The 19,843-nt window shown below is 45.3% G+C and overlaps 1 protein-coding gene across 10 annotated transcripts in view; it reads left to right on the plus strand.

The window, feature by feature from the left end:
* Positions 1 to 19,843, plus strand: part of fbxo41 (F-box protein 41) — a 248,309-nt gene that overhangs the window by 116,300 nt on the left and 112,166 nt on the right. For all 10 annotated transcript variants that reach the window (XR_011588477.1, XM_070866554.1, XM_070866561.1 and 7 more), the window contains exons 10-11: positions 3,768 to 3,863; positions 19,655 to 19,773. Coding sequence is in view for 9 of the 10 variants with exons in the window: in XM_070866554.1 (XP_070722655.1) it covers positions 3,768 to 3,863; positions 19,655 to 19,773 (215 nt within the window). In the remaining variant the exon portion in view is untranslated. The remainder of the gene's footprint in view (positions 1 to 3,767; positions 3,864 to 19,654; positions 19,774 to 19,843) is intronic.

Raw genomic sequence — 19,843 nt, forward strand, 5'->3', positions numbered from 1 at the left:
CCTATCCACTATATCTAGGCCCCTCATAATTTTATACACCTCAATGAGGTCTCCCCTCAGTCTCCTCTGTTCCAAAGAAAACAAACTCAGCCTATCCAATCTGTCCTCATAGCGAAGATTCTCCAGTCCCGGCAACATCCTCGTAAGTCTACTCTGTACCCTCTCCAGTGAAATCACGTCCTTCCTGTAATGTGGTGACCAGAACTGCACGCAGTACTCCAGCTGTGGCCTAACCAGTCTTTTATACAGTTCAAGCATAACCCCACTGCTCTTATTCTATGCCTCAGCTAATAAAGGCAAGCATTCCGTATGCCTTCTCAACCATCTTATCTACCTGGCCTGCTATCTTTAGGGATCTGTGGACATGCACTCCAAGGTCCCGTTGATCCTCTACACTTCTCAGTGTCGTACCATTTAATGTGTATTCCCTTGCCTTGTTAGCCCTCCCCAAATGCATTACCTCACACTTCTCCAGATTAAATTCCATTTGCCAATGCTCTGCCCACCCGACCAGTTGATTGATATCTTCCTGCAGTCCGCAGCTTTCTTCATTGTCAATCACATGGCCTATTTTTGTATCATCTGCAAACTTCTTAATCATACTCCCTATATACAAGTCTAGATCATTGCTATATACCACAAAAAGCAAGGGAACCAGTACTGAGCCCTGCAGAACCCCACTGGAAACATCCTTCCAGTCACAAAAACATCCATCAACCATTACCCTTTGCTTCCTACCTCTGAGCCAATTTTGGATCCAACTTGCCACTTTGCCCTGGATCCCATGGACTGTTACTTTCGTGACCAGTCTGCCATGTGGGACCTTATCAAAAGCTTTGCCAAAATCCATATACACGACATCATACGCACTGCCCTCATCGACCCTCCTGGTTACCTCCTCAAAAAATTCAATCAGGTTAGTCAGGCACAACCTTCCCTTAACAAATCCATACTTACTGTCCCTGATTAATTTGTGTCTTTCTTAATGAAGATTTACCCTGTCCCTCAGGATTTTTTCCAATAATTTTCCCACCACTGAGGTTAGGCTGACTGGCCTGTAATTACTCGGTCTATCCCTTTCTCCCTTTTTAAACAAAGGTACAACATTAGCAGTCCTCCAGTCCTCCGACACCACACCTGTAGCCAGAGTGGACTGGAAAAAGATGGTCAGAGCATCCGCTATTTCCTATTTCCTCTTTTGCTTCACTTAACAGCCTGGGATACATTTCACCCAGGCCTGGGGCCTTATCCACTTTCAAAGCTACAAAACCCTCTCTCATTATGTTTATTTCATCGAATATTTCACACTCCTCCTCCTCGATAGCAGTGTCTGCATCGCCCCTCTCTTTTGTGAAAACAGACACAAAGTATTCATTAAGAACCATACCCACATCTTCCACCTCCACACACAGATTACCCTCATGGTCTCTAATAGAAACCCTACGCTTTCTTTAGTTATCCTCTTGCTCTTAATATATTTATGAAACATCTTTGGATTTTACTTGCCAAGAATTTTTCATGCTCTCTCTTTGCTTTTCTAATAGCCTTTTTCATTTCACCGCTGGACTTTTTATACTCCTAGAAATTCTGCAGTATTTAGCCCTCGGTATCTGTCATAAGCTTCCCTTTTTTTCATGGTAGGGAAACTCTGCAATTGGGCGCCATGATACGTTGGGCGCGTGATACATTATGCGATGCATTGGACACAGTGATGCATAAGAACATAAGAAATAGGAGCAGGAGTAGGCCATACAGTCCCTCGAGCCTGCTCCGCCATTTAATACGATCATGGTTGATCTGATCATGGACTCGGGTCTACCTCCCTGCCCGCTCCCCATAACCCCTTATCGGTTAAGAAACTGTCTATCTCTGTCTTAAATTTATTCATAAGAACATAAGAATTAGGAACAGGAGTAGGCCATCTAGCCCCTCGAGCCTGCTCCGCCATTCAACAAGATCATGGCTGATCTGGCCGTGGACTCAGCTCCACTTACCCGCCTGCTCCCCATAACCCTTAATTCCCTTATTGGTTAAAAATCTATCTATCTGTGACTTGAATACATTCAATGATCTCTTCTCAACTGCTTCCTTGGGCAGAGAATTCCACAGATTCACAACCCTCTGGAAGAAGAAATTCCTTCTCAACTAGGTTTTAAATTGGCTCCCCTGTATTTTGAGGCTGACCCATCTCCTCCTCATCTCAGTTTTAAATGGGCGGTCTCTTATTCTAAGATTATGCCCTCTAGTTCTAGTCTCCCCTATGAGTGGAAACATCCTCTCTGCATCCACTTTGTCAAGGTACCCCTCATAATCTTATACCTTTCAATAAGACCACCTCTCATTCTTCTGAATTCCAATGAGTAGAGGCCCAACCTACTCAACCTTTCCTCATAAGTCAACCCCCTCATCTCCAGAATCAATCGAGTGAACCTTTTCTGAACTGCCTCCAAAGCAAGTTTATCCTTTCGTAAATATGGAAACCAAAACTGCACGCAGTATTCCAGGTGTAGCCTCACCAATACCTTGTATAACTGTAGCAAGACTTCCCTGTTTTTATACTCCATCCCCTTTGCAATAAAGGCCAAAACTCCATTGGCCTTCCTGATCACTTGCTGTACCTGCATACTAACCTTTTGTGTTTCATGCACAAGGACCCCCAGGTCCCGCTGTACTGCAGCACTTTGCAATCTTTCTCCATTTAAATAATAACTTGCGCTTTGATTTTTTTTTTCTGCCACAGCACATAACCTCACACTTTCCCACATTATACTCCATCTGCCAAATTTTTGCCCACTCACTTAGCCTGTCTTATGTCCTTTTGCAGGTTTTTTGTTTTTGTGTCCTCCTCACACATTGCTTTTCCTCCCATCTTTGTATCATCAGCAAACCTGGCTTCGTAACACTCTGTTTTCTGTTAGTTAGCCAATCCTCTATCCATGCTAATAAATTACCCCGAACCCCGTGAACTTTTATCTTGTGCAGTAACCTTTTATGTGGCCCCTTGTCAAATGCCTTCTGGAAGTCCAAATACATCACGTCCACTGGTTCCCCTTTATCCTCCTTGTTTGTTACATCCTCAAAGAATTCCAGCAAATTTGTCAAACATGACTTCCCCTTCATAAATCCATGTTGACTCTGTCTGACTGAATTATGCTTTCCCAAATGTCCTTCAACTGCTTCTTCAATAATGGACTCCAACATTTTCCCAACCACAGATGTTAGGCTAACTGGTCTATAGTTTCCTGCTTTTTGTCTGCCTCCTTTTTAAATAGGGGCGTTACATTTGCAATTTTCCAATCTACTGGGACCTCCAGGGAATTTTGGTAAATTACAACCAATGCATCCACTATCCCTGCCGCTAATTCTCTTAAGACCCTAGGATGCAAGCTATCAGGTCCAGGGGATTTATCTGCCTTTAGTCCCATTATCCATTATCTTACTGAGTACCACCTCCTTAGTGATTGTGATTGTGTTAAGTTCTTTCCCCCCCGGCCCCCCATAGCTCCTTGATTGCAGTGATACATTGGGTACAATGATGTGGGTATGGTTCTTAATGAATACTTTGCATTTGTTGTCACAAAAGCGAAGGGTGATGCAGACACTGCTATCGAGGAGTGTGAAATAATAGATGAAATAAACATACTGAGAGAGTAATTGGAGAGGGAATGGCAGATACTGTAAAGGTACCTTTGGACACTTGCTACTACTATAGGTTTACATTGATTCGTGTTCGATCAGTTTGCCTTATCTTTTTATTATATTTTCAGGAGTTCAACAGATCCAGTTGGCCATGAAGTGATTTGGGCTTTGGGAGCCGGGTGTAGAGACATCATCTCTCTGCAGGTTGCACCATTACATCCATGGTAAGGGCAGTACCTTCCATTTCTCTTCAGCCATTAATCAGTGCTGTCCAATACGATAGCCAAATGTGATGAATTGGGAATCCAGACGTGGCGAATTACATTTCTGATTACAAATGAGTAGCAAACACCATTGTTGGGTATGTGATGTTGATGCACAGATGCACACTGCTGAGACAGACTGCTAAAAATGTAGCAAAACGTCCTAACTGAGGGCAAATATTTTGAGAATTGCCGCACCAAGCAGTTCTCTGTATTTGGTTCAATTGGTTGTGCAAGTCAACACGCTCAGCAATCATTCTGATGGTCAAAGTTCTGTGTGCAACTGCTGGACAAAACCTAGAACCTGCACTAAGTCGTGCTTTATCTCATTAATTCATGCCAGAATTCCAACTTCAGTGCAAGAGAAAGACGGCAAAGTTTCACACTGAATGATGTTAGATGTTTGTTCAGTAAGTATACACGTGTGAAGCACACTTACCTGTAATATATAAGTGTATGCAATTCTAAAATAGTGGATTCGGACAGCTATGATACAGATTGAACCACTGCTGCTGATGAGAGGTTGAGAGTGTAGGCCAGATTGCATGACATGCTGAGAGCAGTCACAGGAGCACTGAATATCACAACGGTGTTGGTGGTTGTGAGTGTATCGAGGGGAAAAAAAGAACAAGGCTTCAGCTGGAATATCTGGAATACGCTGCCTGAAAGGTTGGTGGAATCAGATTCAGCAGTAACTTTCAAAAGTATTGTAATGTATTTGCTTGAGAAGTCGTAGCAACACATTGCTATTACTAGCTGGTTTATTAACAAAGGTTTAACAATCACACTACATATTAATAGTTCATCCACCATCCACTAGGCTCACAACCACCAGCCTCATCGTGGATCACCTGAACCCAACTGGTTGGGGTTTTATTGAGTCTTGTGAACATCATGTGACTGGCTAAGCCACTCACAATGCAACAGCTCTACAACTCTTTTGAAGGAGACAAATAAACATTAGGTCAAGTGACCCCCGATCTGGGGGACACTCCAAACATTTTCAAGGCCCTTTTTTGTGTCTCTTTTTGTGGGTTTTTTTGTGTTTTTTTTTGCGTTTTTTTTGGGGCGCTAAAATCAAAATCTTTTTCCAAGTGCCCACATTAAAAGGGGAGGAGGACACTAAAAACTCCGGCAATTAAAACAAATTAAACTTTAAAACATAAAATCAAATTAAAATTTGGTTGCCGGGGGTGACGATGCACTCCAGTCCCTCCGGCGCCCACCTCTCGCGGAAGGCCGCGAGCGTACCGGTGGACACCGCGTGCTCCATCTCCAAGGACACCCTGGCCCGGATGTACGCGCGGAAGAGAGGCAGGCAGTCAGGTTGAACGACCCCCTCGACCGCCCGCTGCCTGGACCGGCTGATGGCACCCTTGGCCGTGCCCAGGAGCAGTCCTACGAGGAGGCCCTCGGACCTACCTGCTCCCCTCCGCACAGGGTGCCCAAAGATCAGGAGTGTGGGACTGAAGTGCAGCCAGAATTTCAGGAGCAGCCCCTTTAAATATTGGAACAGGGGCTGCAACCTCGTGCATTTAATAAAAACGTGGAACACGGACTCTTCCAGACCGCAGAAATTGCAGGCGGCCTGGGAGTCCGTGAACCGGCTTAAAAATTTGTTGCACGGGACTGCTCCGTGCACCACCCTCTAGGCCAAGTCCCCGATAAATAGTGGGAGGACTCCTGCGTAGAGTGCCCTCCATCGGGGACCCCCGCCTCCTCCGGACGGCAAGATGGTACGCCATGGCGTGTCGGACGGCAGACGAGGATGGCAAAGTTGAGAGTGTGCAGGAGCAGTCCGTACAGGAAACCCCTCCGCGCAGAACTAAAAGGCACGGAGGGGATTTCCCCGAGGCGGCTCAAGTTGTGAGGCGCCGGCTCCCGAGGAGGTTCCGGGGTTTGGCGCCGATGAGGAATTCCGTCCGGACGGAGGTCAGTTCGGACGGGATCTCCCCACGTGCTTGAGCCTCCTCGATGTACCTAATGGAGTCAGGGCCCAGAGCGCAACAGCTCTACAAACCTGTGAGTACCCTCACATGTGCACACATTAATTGGAAAGGAGAAAATTGCAGGGCTGTGGGGAAAGAACAGGGGAGTGGGACTAACTGGAGAGCTCTTTCAGAGAGTCGGCACAGGCAGAATGTGCCAAATGGTCGCCTTCTGTGCTGCAGGGTCATAGAATAGGGCAACAACCACAACTTGTATTTATATAGTGCCTTTACCATAGTGAAACATCCCTAGGCACTTCACAGGAGTATTGTGAGATAAATAATTTGATGCCGAGCCACCCAAGGAGAAATTCGGGCATGTGACCAAAAGCTTGGTCAAAGAGGTAGGTTTTAAGGAGCGTCTTAAAGAAGGAAAGAGAGGCGGAGAGGTTTAGTCAGGGAATTCCAGAGCTTGGGGCCGAGGCAACAGAAGGCACGGCCATCAATAGTTGAGCGATTATAATCAAGGATGCTCAAGAGAGCAGAATTGGAGGAGTGCAGATATCTCAGGTGGTTGTGGGGCTGGAGGAGATTACAGAAATGGGGAGGGGTGAAGCCATGGAGGGATTTGAAAACAAGGACGAGAATTTTGCTTAACCGGGAGCCAGCGTAGGTCATCGAGCACAGGGTGATGGGTGAGCGGGACTTGGTGCGAGTTTGGGCAAGGGCTGCCGAATTTTGGATCATCTCTAATTTACATCGGGTAAAATGTGGGAGGCCAGTCAGGAGTGCGTTAGAATAGTCAATTTTAGAGGAAACAAAGGAATACCTGAGTGCTTCAGCAGCAGATGAGCTGAGGCAAGGGCAGAGACGGGCGATGTTACGGAGGTGTAAATAGGCGGGTCTTAGATATGTGGTTGAAAGCTCATTTCAGGGTCAAATATGACACCTGCGTTTCCCACATTACAATAGTGGCTACACTCAAAGTGCTTCATTGGTTGTAAAGCGCTTTGAGATGTCTGATGGTCATGAAAGGCGCCATAGAAATCCAATCTCTTTTTCAAGGTTGTGAACAGTGTGGTTCAGCCTCGTACAGAAGTTGGGAGAGGGATGGAGTCAGTGACTCGGGAACGGAGTTTGTGGTGAGAATCGAAAATAATGGCTTCGGTCTTCTCAATATTCAGTTGGAGAAAATTTCTGCTCACCCAGAACTGGATGTTGGACAAGTAGTCTGACAATTTAGAGACCATGGAGGGGTCGGGAGAAGTGGTAGTGAGGTAGAGCTGGGTGTCATCAGCGTACATATGGAAACTGAAGTTGTGTTTTTGGATGATGTCGCCAAGAACAGAAATAGGAGGGGGCCAAGCATAAATCCTTGAGAGACACCAGAGGTAACGATGCGGGAAGAGAAGCTGTTGCAGGTGATTCTCTGGCTATGATTAGATAGATAAGAATAGAACCAGTTGAGTGCAGTCCCACCCAGCTGGACGATAGTGGAGAGGTGTTGGAGAAGGATAGAGTGGTCAGCAGTGTCAAAGGCTGCAGACAAGTCAAGAAGGACAAGGAGGGATAGTTTGCCTTTATTACCGTAATCAAGGATGTAGTTTGTGACTTTGATGAGAGCGGTTTCGGTACTGTGGCAGTGGCGGAAACCAGATTGGAGGGGTTCAAACATGGAATTGCGGGAAAGATGGGCACAAATTTGGGCGGCGACAACACATTCAAAGACCTTGGAGAGGAAAAGGGAGGGTGGAGATGGGGCAGTAATTTTCAAGGACGGAGGGTTCAAGGGTTGTTTTTTTGAGGAAAGGGATGATGACGGCAATTTGTGGGAGAAGGGGACAGTTCCTGAGGAGAGAGAAACGTTCACAATGTTGGCTAACATGGGAGCCAGAAAAGGAAGTTGGGTGGTCACAGTTTGGTAGGAATAGGGTCGAGGGAGCAGGAAGTGGGTCTCATGGACAGGATGAGCTGGGAAAGGACATGAGGGGAGATCAGAGAGAAACTGGATAAAGATGTGAGGTCAGGGCTAGAACAGGTGGATCCTGAGAGGAAATTTGGCCTGGTGGGCTAGGGGAAGAGGCGGCCGAATGGATGGTCTCCATCTTAGAGACAAAAGTCCATGAACTCCTCACATTTACTGATAGCAGAGAAGGAGGGCATTCAGCACATCGAGTCTGCACCGACTCTTCGAGCAATCCAGTTAGTCCCACGCTCCCGCTCTTTCTCCATATCCCTGCAATTTTTTCAACTTTAAATATTTATCTAATTCCCTTTTGATGGCTACTATTGAATAAAAACATAAGAAATAGGAGCAAGAGTAAGCCATATGGTCTTTCGAGCCTGCTCTACCATTCAATAAGATGATAGCTGGACTTCTACATTTACTCCACTTTCCTGCCCTATCTCCATATCCCTTGATTCCTTTAGTGCCCAAAAATCTATTGATGTCATCTCTAGTATACTCATCAGCTGAAAATCCCCAACCCTCTGAGGTAGAGAATTCCAAATATATCAACCCTCTGAGTCAAGAGGTTTCTCTCATCTCAGTCCTAAATCGTCGACTCCTTATCTTGAGATTATGACCTAGTTTTAGACTCTTCAGCCCGAGGAAACAGCATCTCAGCATCTACTGTCAAGCCATCTAAGAATTTTCCACGTTTCAGTGAGATCGCCTCTCGTTCTTCAGAGAATATAGGCCCGTTCTACTCAATCTCTCATCATGGGACAGCCCTCTCATCCCGAGTGAACGTTCATTGCAAGTATGTCCTTCCTTAGGCAAGGAGACCAAAACAGTGCACAGTACTCCAGGTGTGGTCTCACCAAAGCCCTATATAAATGCAGCAAGAATGATGAACTTTATTTTCAAGTTGACAGAAAGGAAAGGGCAAAAATATATTATTCCAATAAATAATAAAGTAACTCTGTTTTTCACATTTATTTCATTTCACAGACACATTGAAGGGGGGAAGTTGCTCCAAGAGAGATTTTAAAAAGCATGTGACCTATTTTAAACAAACATAAAATTCCTTGCCGCACTATTTTAATACACTTGTTAACCAATTGAAAGGTAAAACTACGAATGGGTGATGTGTTTGTTACACGTACGGGAGAGAGGAATTTCAGTCCCAACTATTATTAAATACTGTCGTAAAATTCCAGTCAACTGACCTAAAGGTCAATGTACAGTGGGGAAGAGTTAAATGACCGTGGTTGCTGTCACATAGCAAATTACATTCATAATGGTATATATCAATGATTAGACTTTAATGTTGGGGTTTCATTAAGAAATTTGCAGATGATACAAAAATTGGCTGTGTGGTTGATGATGAAGAAAGCTGTAGACTGCAGGAAGATATCAATGAACTGGTCAGGTGGGCAGAACAGTGGCAAATGGAATTCAATCTGGAGAACTGTGAGGTAGTGATTTAGGGAGGGTTAATAAGGCAAGGGAATACACAATAAATGATAGAATACTAAGAAATGTAGAGGAACAGAGGGATCTTGGAGTAGTGGTCCACAGATCCCTGAAGACAGCAGGACAGGTAGATAAGGTGGTTAAGAAGACATACAGGTTATTTTCCTTTATTAGTCTAGGCATACAATATAAGAGCAGGGAGCTTATGCTTGAATTGTATAAAACACTGGTTAGGCCACAGCTGGAGTACTGCGTGCAGTTCTGGTCACCACATTACAGGAAGAATGTGATTGCATCAAAGAGGGTACAGAGGAGATTTACGAGGATGTTGCCTAGACTGAAAAATTTTAGCTATGAGGAAAGATTGGATAGGCTGGGTTTGTTTTCATAGAATCATAGAAATTTACAGCATGGAAGGAGGCCATTTCGGCCCATCGTGTTCGAACTGGCCAACAAGAGGCTATCAGCCTAATCCCACTTTCCAGCTCTCGGTCCATAGCCCTGCAGGTTACAGCACTTCAGGTGCACATCCAAATACTTTTTAAATGTGGTGAGGGTTTCTGCCTCTACCACCCTTTCAGACAGTGAGTTCCAGACCCCCACCTCCCTCTGGGTGAAGAAATTTCTTTGAAACAGAGGAGGCTGAGGGGATATTTAATTTGGGTGTATACAATTATGAGGGTCCTAGAGAGAGAGAGAGGAAAGGGAGCACCTATTTCCTTCAGCAGAGAGGTTAATAACCAGGGTGTATAGATTTAAAGTAAGGATTAGAGGGGAGTTGAGGAGAACTTTTTTCACCCAGAGGATGATGGGGATCTGGAACTCACTTCATGAAATGGTGATCGGGGCAGAGACCCTCACCACATTTAAACAGTGCTTGGATATGCACTTGTGGTGCAGTAAAGTGCAGGGTTACGGACCAAGTGCCGGAAAGTTGGATTAGACTGTGAAGACTGACACACAATATTTATTTAACGTCTCTGCCATTTCCTTATTCCACATTATAATTTCTCCTGCCCTAAGGGATCCATAGAAACATAGAAACATAGAAAATAGGTGCAGGAGTAGGCCATTCGGCCCTTCTAGCCTGCACCGCCATTCAATGAGTTCATGGCTGAACATTCAACTTCAGTACCCCATTCCTGCTTTCTCGCCATACCCCTTGATCCCCCTAGTAGTAAGGACCTCATCTAACTCCTTTTTGAATATATTTAGTGAATTGGCCTCAACAACTTTCTGTGGTAGAGAATTCCACAGGTTCACCACTCTCTGGGTGAAGAAGTTCCTCCGCATCTCGGTCCTAAATGGCTTACCCCTTATCCTTAGACTGTGACCTCTGGTTCTGGAACATTCTTCCTGCATTTAACCTGTCTAACCCCGTCAGAATTTTAAATGTTTCTATGAGGTCCCCTCTCATTCTTCTGAACTCCTGTGAATACAAGCCCAGTTGATCCAGTCTTTCTTGATAGGTCAGTCCCGCCATCCCGGGAATCAGTCTGGTGAACCTTCGCTGCACTCCCTCAATAGCAAGAATGTCCTTCCTCAGGTTAGGAGACCAAAACTGTACACAATACCCCAGGTGTGGCCTCATCAATGCCCTGTACAACTGTAGCAACACCTTCCTGCCCCTGTACTCAAATCTCCTTGCTATGAAGGCCAGCATGCCATTTGCTTTCTTAACCGCCTGCTGCACCTGCATGCCAACCTTCAATGACTGATGTACCACGACACCCAGGTCTCTTTGCACCTCCCCTTTTCCTAATCTGTCACCATTCAGATAATAGTCTGTCTCTCTGTTTTTACCACCAAAGTGGATAACCTCACATTTATCCACATTATACTTCATCTGCCATGCATTTGCCCACTCACCTAATCTATCCAAGTCGCTCTGCAGCCTCACAGCATCCTCCTCGCAGCTCACACTGCCACCCAACTTAGTGTCATCCGCAAATTTGGAGATACTACATTTAATCCTCTCATCTAAATCATTAATGTACAGTGTAAACAGCTGGGGCCCCAGCACAGAACCTTGCGGTACCCCACTAGTCACTGCCTGCCATTCTGAAAAGTACCCATTTACTCCTACTCTTTGCTTCCTGTCTGACAACCAGTTCTCAATCCATGTCAGCACACTACCCCCAATCCCATGTGCTCTAACTTTGCACATCAATCTCTTGTGTGGGACCTTGTCGAACGCCTTCTGAAAGTCCAAATATACCACATCAACTGGTTCTCCCTTGTCTACTCTACTGGAAACATCCTCAAAAAATTCCAGAAGATTTGTCAAGCATGATTTCCCTTTCACAAATCCATGCTGACTTGGACCTATCATGTCACCTCTTTCCAAATGCACTGCTATGACATCCTTAATAATTGATTCCATCATTTTACCCACTACCGATGTCAGGCTGACCGGTCTATAATTCCCTGCTTTCTCTCTCCCTCCTTTTTTAAAAAGTGGGGTTACATTGGCTACCCTCCACTCCATAGGAACTGATCCAGAGTCTATGGAATGTTGGAAAATGACTGTCAATGCATCCACTATTTCCAAGGCCACCTCCTTAAGTACTCTGGGATGCAGTCCATCAGGCCCTGGGAATCCACGTTTACTTTTGTTAATGTCTTCCTTTTTAAAATCTTTTACACCTCTGTTTTTATATTTCTTGCTAGTTTACACTCATTCTATTTTCTGCCTCTAACAATTTCATGATCCTCCATTTTTACTTACTACTCTTTCTGGCAATATTGTAAGCCTCTTTTAATCTAATAGTATCTTAACTTCTCCAGTTAACTATGGCTGTCCCACTTTCCAGTAGAGTTCCTATTCCTCGTGAATGTATATTCGTTGAGAATTATGAATTTTTTATTTAAATGTTTACCATTGCTTATCTATCGCCATATATTTTAATCTAATTTCCCAACCTACCTTAGCCAACTTGCCCCTCATAGCTCTACAATTGACTTTGTTTAAATTTCGGTATTAACCACATCATACTCAAACCTCAAACTTAACATGAAATGTTATATTATGTCCACTCTTCCCCAGAGATTTAACAACACACTAATAGTAAAGCATCCAAATATAACAAATATAAGATTACTAATTAACTCTGTCTCATGCTAAATGCTGAAAGCCCGTTTCCGAGTTGGTTCCTCAACATATTGTTCTAGAAAACTGTCTCGAATGCATATCATGAACTTTGCCTCCAGCTACTTTTGCCATTTTGGTTTGCCCAGTCTATATAAAAATTAAAGTTCCCAAGGATTATTGCATTACCCTTTTTACATGCTCCTCTAAATTCCTGATTTATACTCTGTCCAACGCTACAATTATTGTTAGGGGACCCATAAACTACTCCCACCAGTGTTTTCTGCCCTTTTTTATTTCTTAGCTCCACCCACACTAATTCTACATCCTGGTTTTCTGGGATAAGATCCTTTCTCTCTGCTGCCTTTATCTCATCCTTTTATTATCAGGGCTACCCCACATTCCTTTCCATTTTGCCTATCTTTTCTAAACGTCAAATACCCTTGAATATTTGGTCACTATGCTACTCGGATCAAACCGATTTATCTCTCTTTGTGCTGGGGTGGAGATGGGCGATGTACGGAGGTGGCCTTGGTCATGAAAACGGTCATCATCATCATCATCGGCAGTCCCTCGGAATCGAGGAAGACTTGCTTCCACTCTTTAAAAAAAAAAAGAGTCCTCAGGTGGCTGAACAGTCCAATACGAGAACCACAGTCCCTGTCACAGGTGGGACAGACAGTGGTTGAGGGAAGAGGAGGGTGGGACTGGTTTGCCGCACGCTCATTCCGCTGCTGCATGCTCTCGGCGATGAGACTCGAGGTGCTCAGCGTCCTCCCGGATGCACTTCCTCCACTTATGGCAGTCTTTGGCCAGTGACTCCCAGGTGTCGGTGGGGATGTTGCACTTTATCAGGGAGGCTTTGAGGGTGTCCTTGAAATGTTTCCTCTGCCCACCTGGGGCTCGTTTGCCGTGAAGGAGTTCCGAGTAGAGCGCTTGCTTTGGGAGTCTCGTGCGGACAATGTGGCCTGCCCAATGGAGCTGGTCGAGTGTGGTCAGTGCTTCGATGCTGGGGATGTTGGCCTAGTCGAGGACGCTAACGTTGGTGCGTCTGTCCTCCCAGGGGATTTGTATGATCTTGCAGAAACATCGTTGGTGGTATTTCTCCAGCGACTTGAGGTGTCTACTGTACATGGTCCATGTCTCTGAGCCAGACAGGAGGGCGGGTATTACTACAGCTCTGTAGACCATGAGCTTGATGGCAGATTTGAGGAAAGGGTACGGGGTCGGTAGCTCAGCCCAGGGTCAAATAGGACGCCAAGGTTGCAGACAATTTGATTCAGCCTCTGGTAGTGGCCGAGAGAGGGATGCAGTCAGTGGCTGGGGAACTGAATTTGTGACTGGGACTGAAGGCAATGGCTTCGGTCTCCCCAATATTTAATTATAGAAAATTTCTGTTCCTCCAATACTGGATGTCGGACAAGCAGCGTGAGATCCATTTTCCTGCTCTTTCCACATTTTCGCTTTAAGTAATTATTATCCAGTACCTTTTTAAAGCTATAATTGATTTAGTATTGATCACCACTTCTGGTAAAGCATTCTAGATTCCGCTATCTTTCTGGCCTGAAAAGGTTTCTTCTAATCTCACTCTTGACAGCATGGTTAATTATAGAACTTACAGCACGGAAGGAGGCCATTTTGGCCCATCGTGTCCATGCCGGCCAACGAGGCTATCCAGCCTAATCCCACTTCCAGCACTAAGTCCGGACGTTACGGCACTTCAAGTGCACATCCACGTACTTTTTAAAATCTCTCCGAAACCTTCTACCAATTACTTTAAATCTATACGCCCTGCTTGTGGATCCCTCTGCTTCCATCCACTCTATCCAGGCCCCTCATAATTTTATACACCTCAGTGAGGTCTCCCCTCAGCCTCCTCTGTTCCAAAGAAAACAAACCCAGCCTGTCCAATCTGCCCTCGTAGCTAAGATTCTCCACTTCCGGCAACATCCTCGTAAATCCCCTCTGTACCCTCTCCAGTGCAATCACGTCCTTCCTGTAATGCGGTGACCAGAACTACACGCAGTACTCCAGCTGTGGCATAACTAGTTATTTGTACAATTCAAACACAACCCCCACTGCTCTTGTATTCTATGCCTCGGCTAATAAAGGCAAGCATTCCGTATGCCTTCTTAACCACCTTCTCTACCTGGACTGCTACCTTCAGGGATCTGTGGGCCTGCACTCCCAAGGTCCCTTTGTTCCTCTACACTTCTCAATGTCCTACCATTTAATGTGTATACCCTTTCCTTATTAGCCCTCCCCAAATGCATAACCTCACACTTCTCCAGATTAAATACTGTTTGCCACTGTTCTGCCCACCTGACCAGTACATTGATATCTTCCTGCAGTCTACAGCTTTCTTCTTCATTATCAACCACACAGCCAATTTTACTTGACTGATTTACCTACCGTTAAAATAATCATTGACCATGGCACCATGGTATAGAAACATAGAAAATAGATGCAGGAGTAGGCCATTCGGCCCTTCGAGCCTGCACCACCATTCAATAAGATCATGGCTGATCATTCCCTCAGTACCCCTTTCCTGCTTTCTCTCCATACCGCTTGATCCCTTTAGCCGTAAGGGCCATATCTAACTCCCTCTTGAATATATCTAACGAACTGGCATCAACAACTCTCTGTGATAAAGAATTCCACAGGTTCACCACTCTCTGAGTGAAGAAGTTTCTCCTCATCTCAGTCCTAAATGGCCTACCCCTTATCCTAAGACTATGTCCCCTGGTTCTGGACTTCCACAACATCGGGAACATTCTTCCTGCATCTAACCTGTCCAGTCCCGTCAGAATCTTATGTTTCTATGTGATCCCCTCTCATTCTTCCAAATAGGAGGCCATTCAAGTGGGGGTGGGGGGGAGCAAAAATTAATGTGGTAGTGGTAAGGGACAGTATAGTCAGGGGGATGCTGTTCTCTGCAGCCGAGAGCGTGAGTCCCGAAGGCTGTGTTGCCTGCCCAGTGCCAGGGTAAGGGCATCTCCTCGCGGCTAGAGAAGAACTTCGAGCAGGAGGTGGAGGATCCGGCTGTGGTCCACGTAGGATAGCAAAGAAATGAAAGACTTGCCTTTATATAGCGCCTTTCACGACCATCGGACGTCTCAAAGCAGTTTATAGCCAATGAAGTACTTTTGAAGTGTAGCCATTGTTGTAATGTGGGAAACGCAGCAGCCAGTTTGCGCACAGCAAGCTCCCACAAACGGCAATATGATACTGACCAGATAATCTGTTTTTTGTTATGTTGATTGAGGGATAAATATTGGCGAGGACACCGGGGATAACTTCCCTGCTCCTCTTCGAAATAGTGCCTGTGGAGTCTTTTACGTCCACCTGAGAGAGCAGACGGGGCCTCGGTTTAACACCTCATCCGAAAGGCGGCACCTCCGACAGTGCAGCACTCCCTCAGCACTGCACTGGGAGTGTCAGCCTAGATTTATGTGCTCATGTCCCTGGAGTGGGACTTGAACCCACAACCTTCTTCTTCCGAGGCGAGTGTGCTGCGCACTGAGCCACGGCTGACACATACAGGTAGAACTAGGAATGAGGTTCTGCTGAGGGAGTTTGAGGCGATAGAAGAGTACAAATTAAAAAGCAGAACTTCAAAGGTGATAATCTCTGGATTACTACCTGGTCCACGTGCAAATTAACATAGGGACAAACAGATTGGAGGTTTAAATGTGTAGCTGAATGAGTGGTGTCGGAGGTAACCCACAGAGTGCTGAGAGATAACAACAGCATGACAACAAATAATGTCAGATTTATAATTGAAGTAACGAAGGAGCGCATGAATAAAAATTGTACTCTAACAAGCCACTAAAGATCATTGAACTTTTTTCGGCACTGTGTACCATTCCTGACCACAGTGTCTGAGGCAGAGACCTCCTCAGCGGTTTCCCTCCATGTGCGTTTAAAAATGGACGGCAGGGGTCTAGATCCACCTCTGCGATGTAACTCGTGCCATCTTCTCTCCACAGCCCCCACGAGAGCTTCGTTAGCCTCCTGGCTAAATCCTGGCACGCTGCCTCGACTCCTCATCCTCCATGATCAAAATCCAATTTTAAAATGGCTGATTCCGCCCCGGGTGTGCTGCGCATGCGCGTGGCCGCGCCCTGCATTTGCGTTTGCGATCGGACAGCAGACCAGAAGCGCGGGAAGAATTAAAAAATTTGCGCATGAGCAGAACGTCCAATTTTTGTTTTAGCGCCGGAACTTTCGGCTCTGGCGCACAAATTGTGTGGTGCAACGCCGGGAGTTGACGCTAACGCTCTGTCAACTTTCTTTTGGCGAACGTTGCACGCTCTGGCGCTAACGCTAACCCGGCGCTAAATTTTTGATTTCATCGTGATTTGCGCCTGGAAATGGGCGAAACCACAAAAACCCGAAAATGCAGCCCATTAGGCTTGTTAGCAAACCTGAAGCCCGTGGGATAAAAGGGGCAGTACCGGCATGGATACAACATTGGCTAAAGGATAGAATACAGAGAGTTGTGGTGAACGGCTGTTTTTCGGACTGGAGGGAGGTATACAGTGGCGTTCCCCAAGGTTCAGTACTGGGACCACGGCTGTCTTTGATATAAATTAATGACTTGGACTTCGCGGTGCAGGGCACAATATTGAAATTTGCAGATAACACGAAACTTAGAAGTGTAGTAAACAGTGAGGAAGGTAGTAATGGACTTCAAGAGAATATAAGACAGGCTGGTGGAATGGACGGACACGTGGTGATGAAATTCAACGCAGAGAAGTGTGAGGTGATACATTTTGGTAGGAAGGATGAGGAGAGACCATACACCATTGGTAATGGTGCAATTTTAAAGGAAGTGCAGGAATAGAGAGACCAAGGTGTGCTTGTGCAAAGATCTTTGAAGATGGCAGTTAATAAAGCAGTTGATAAAGCATATGAAATCCTGGGCTTTATAAATGGAGGCCTAGAATACAGAAGCCAGGAAGTCATGTTACACTGATATAAAACATTAGTTAGGCCCCAGCTTGGAGTATTGTCCAATTCTGGGCACTGCACTTTAGGGAGGATGTGATGGCTTTGGAGAGGGTACAGAAGACAATGATTCCAGGGATGAGGGATTACTATTGTGTGGAGAAACTGAGAAACTGGGACTCTTCTCTTTAGAGCAGAGAAGGCTAAGAGGAGGTTACTGCAGAAGATAGAAGTATGCGGAGTTTACTGCAGAAGATAGAGGTACGCGGAGTCAGAGGAAATGTATTAGCATGGATAGAGAATTGGCTGGCGAACAGAAAGCAGAGAGTTGGGATAAATGGGTCCTTTTCGGGTTGGAAATCGGTGGTTAGTGGTGTGCCACAGGGATCGGTGCTGGGACCACAACTGTTTACAATATACATAGATGACCTGGAAGAGGGGACAGAGTGTAGTGTAACAAAATTTGCAGATGACACAAAGATTAGTGGGAAAGCGGGTTGTGTAGAGGACACAGAGGCTGCAAAGAGATTTGGATAGGTAAGCGAATGGGCGAAGGTTTGGCAGATGGAATACAATGTCGGAAAGTGTGAGGTCATCCACCTTGGGGGGAAAAAAAACAGTAAAAGGGAATATTATTTGAATGGGGAGAAATTACAACTTGCTGAGATGCAGAGGGACCTGGGGGTCCTTGTTCATGAATCCCAAAAAGTTAGTTTGCAGGTGCAGCAGGTAATCAGGAAGGCGAATGGAATGTTAGCCTTCATTGCGAGAGGGATGGAGTACAAAAGCAGGGAGGTCCTGCTGCAACTGTACAGGATATTGGTAAGGCCGCACCTGGAGTACTGCGTGCAATTTTGGTCACCTTACTTAAGGAAGGATATACTAGCTTTGGAGAGGGTACAGAGACGATTCACTAGGCTGATTCCGGAGATGAGGGGGTTAACTTATGATGATAGATTGAGTAGACTGGGTCTTTACTCGTTTGAGTTCAGAAGGATGAGGGGTGATCTTATAGAAACATTTAAAATCATGAAAGGGATAGACAAGATAGAGGCAGAGAGGTTGTTTCCACTGGTAGGGGAGACTAGAACTAGGGGGCACAGCCTCAAAATACGGGGGAGACAATTTAAAACCGAGTTGAGAAGGAATTTCTTCTCCCAGAGGGTTGTGAATCTGTGGAATTCTCTGCTCAAGGAAGCAGTTGAGGCTAGCTCATTGAATGTATTCAAGTCACAGATAGATAGATTTTTAACCAATAAGGGAATTAAGGGTTACGGGGAGCGGGCGGGTAAGTGGAGCTGAGTCCACGGCCAGATCAGCCATGATCTTATTGAATGGCGGAGCAGGCTCGAGGGGCTAGATGGCCTTACTCCTGTTCCTAATTCTTATGTTCTTATGTTCTTATGTTGATAGAGGAGTTTAAAATCATGAAGGGTTTAGATAGAGTAAATAAAGAGACACTGTTTCCAATGGCTGAGAGTTGATAACCACAGGGCACAGATTTAAGATGATTGCCAAAAGAACCAGTGGCGTCATGAGGAAAATATTTTTACGCAATGAGTGGTTAGGATTTGGAATGCACTGCCCGTTAGGGTGGAGGATACAGATTCAATAGTAGCCTTCAAAAGGGAATTGGCTAAATATTTTGAGGAGAACAAATTACAGGGATATGGGGAAAGAGTGGGACTTACTAGATTGCTGATGCAGACTCGATGGGCTGAATGTCCTCCATCTGTTATGTACTATTCTATGTCTCCATGATTCTCAATCTCATCTGTGCCCTCTCCAAGGCCTTGACATCCTTCTCAACGTTTGATACCCAGAATTGGCCACAATACCCCAGCTGTGGAGTAATGATTTATGAAGATTCAGCATAACATCCTTGCTGCACTTTCTATATACATAGAATTATTTTGCAAAGATCATCGCTGAGAATTTACTGAGGCTTAAATCCATGTTTAGCAGCCGCAGTAATCGAACAGTTTTACATCTTGCCGGGAACTGCAATTTATGTGTTATGTATGCAATAAAGGTTCAAACTGAGTACTGTTTAACTAAGCAAGGTATGACCTTGGCTCTGCTTTATTTCAGCCCAAAGTGCCTGACTCTCAAAATGGCTGGCCTTTTATACCTGAGCAGCACCATATCAGTGGCCTCCAATAATGACGCCATCTGGTGGCTACAAACAGAATGTACATACATGACAATGTGGAAAGGATGGAAAATGCCATCTATTGTGCTGACTGATTGATTGAAATTATTTAAATCGGTAACTCTGTATGATTCTTTTAATCAGTACTGTTGTACAATTGTATAATAAGTAACTCTGTGTAATGTGCGGTATTTTTCTTGATCTCTTTCCCTCCAGTCACCAACCAACGCGATTCAACAACCGTAGTCTACAGATGATCGGGCGCTGCTGGCCACACTTACGAGCACTAGGAGTTGGCGGTGCAGGATGTGGACTACAAGGTCTCGCCTCTCTGGGTAACTGTTGGGATATATTTCTGGGTGTCATTTAATAGAGTTCACAGCATCAGGAGGTTACGTGACTATA

The sequence above is a fragment of the Pristiophorus japonicus genome, chromosome 2 (genome assembly GCF_044704955.1).
Source record: "Pristiophorus japonicus isolate sPriJap1 chromosome 2, sPriJap1.hap1, whole genome shotgun sequence".
In the NCBI taxonomy this organism is placed as follows: Eukaryota; Metazoa; Chordata; class Chondrichthyes; family Pristiophoridae; genus Pristiophorus; species Pristiophorus japonicus.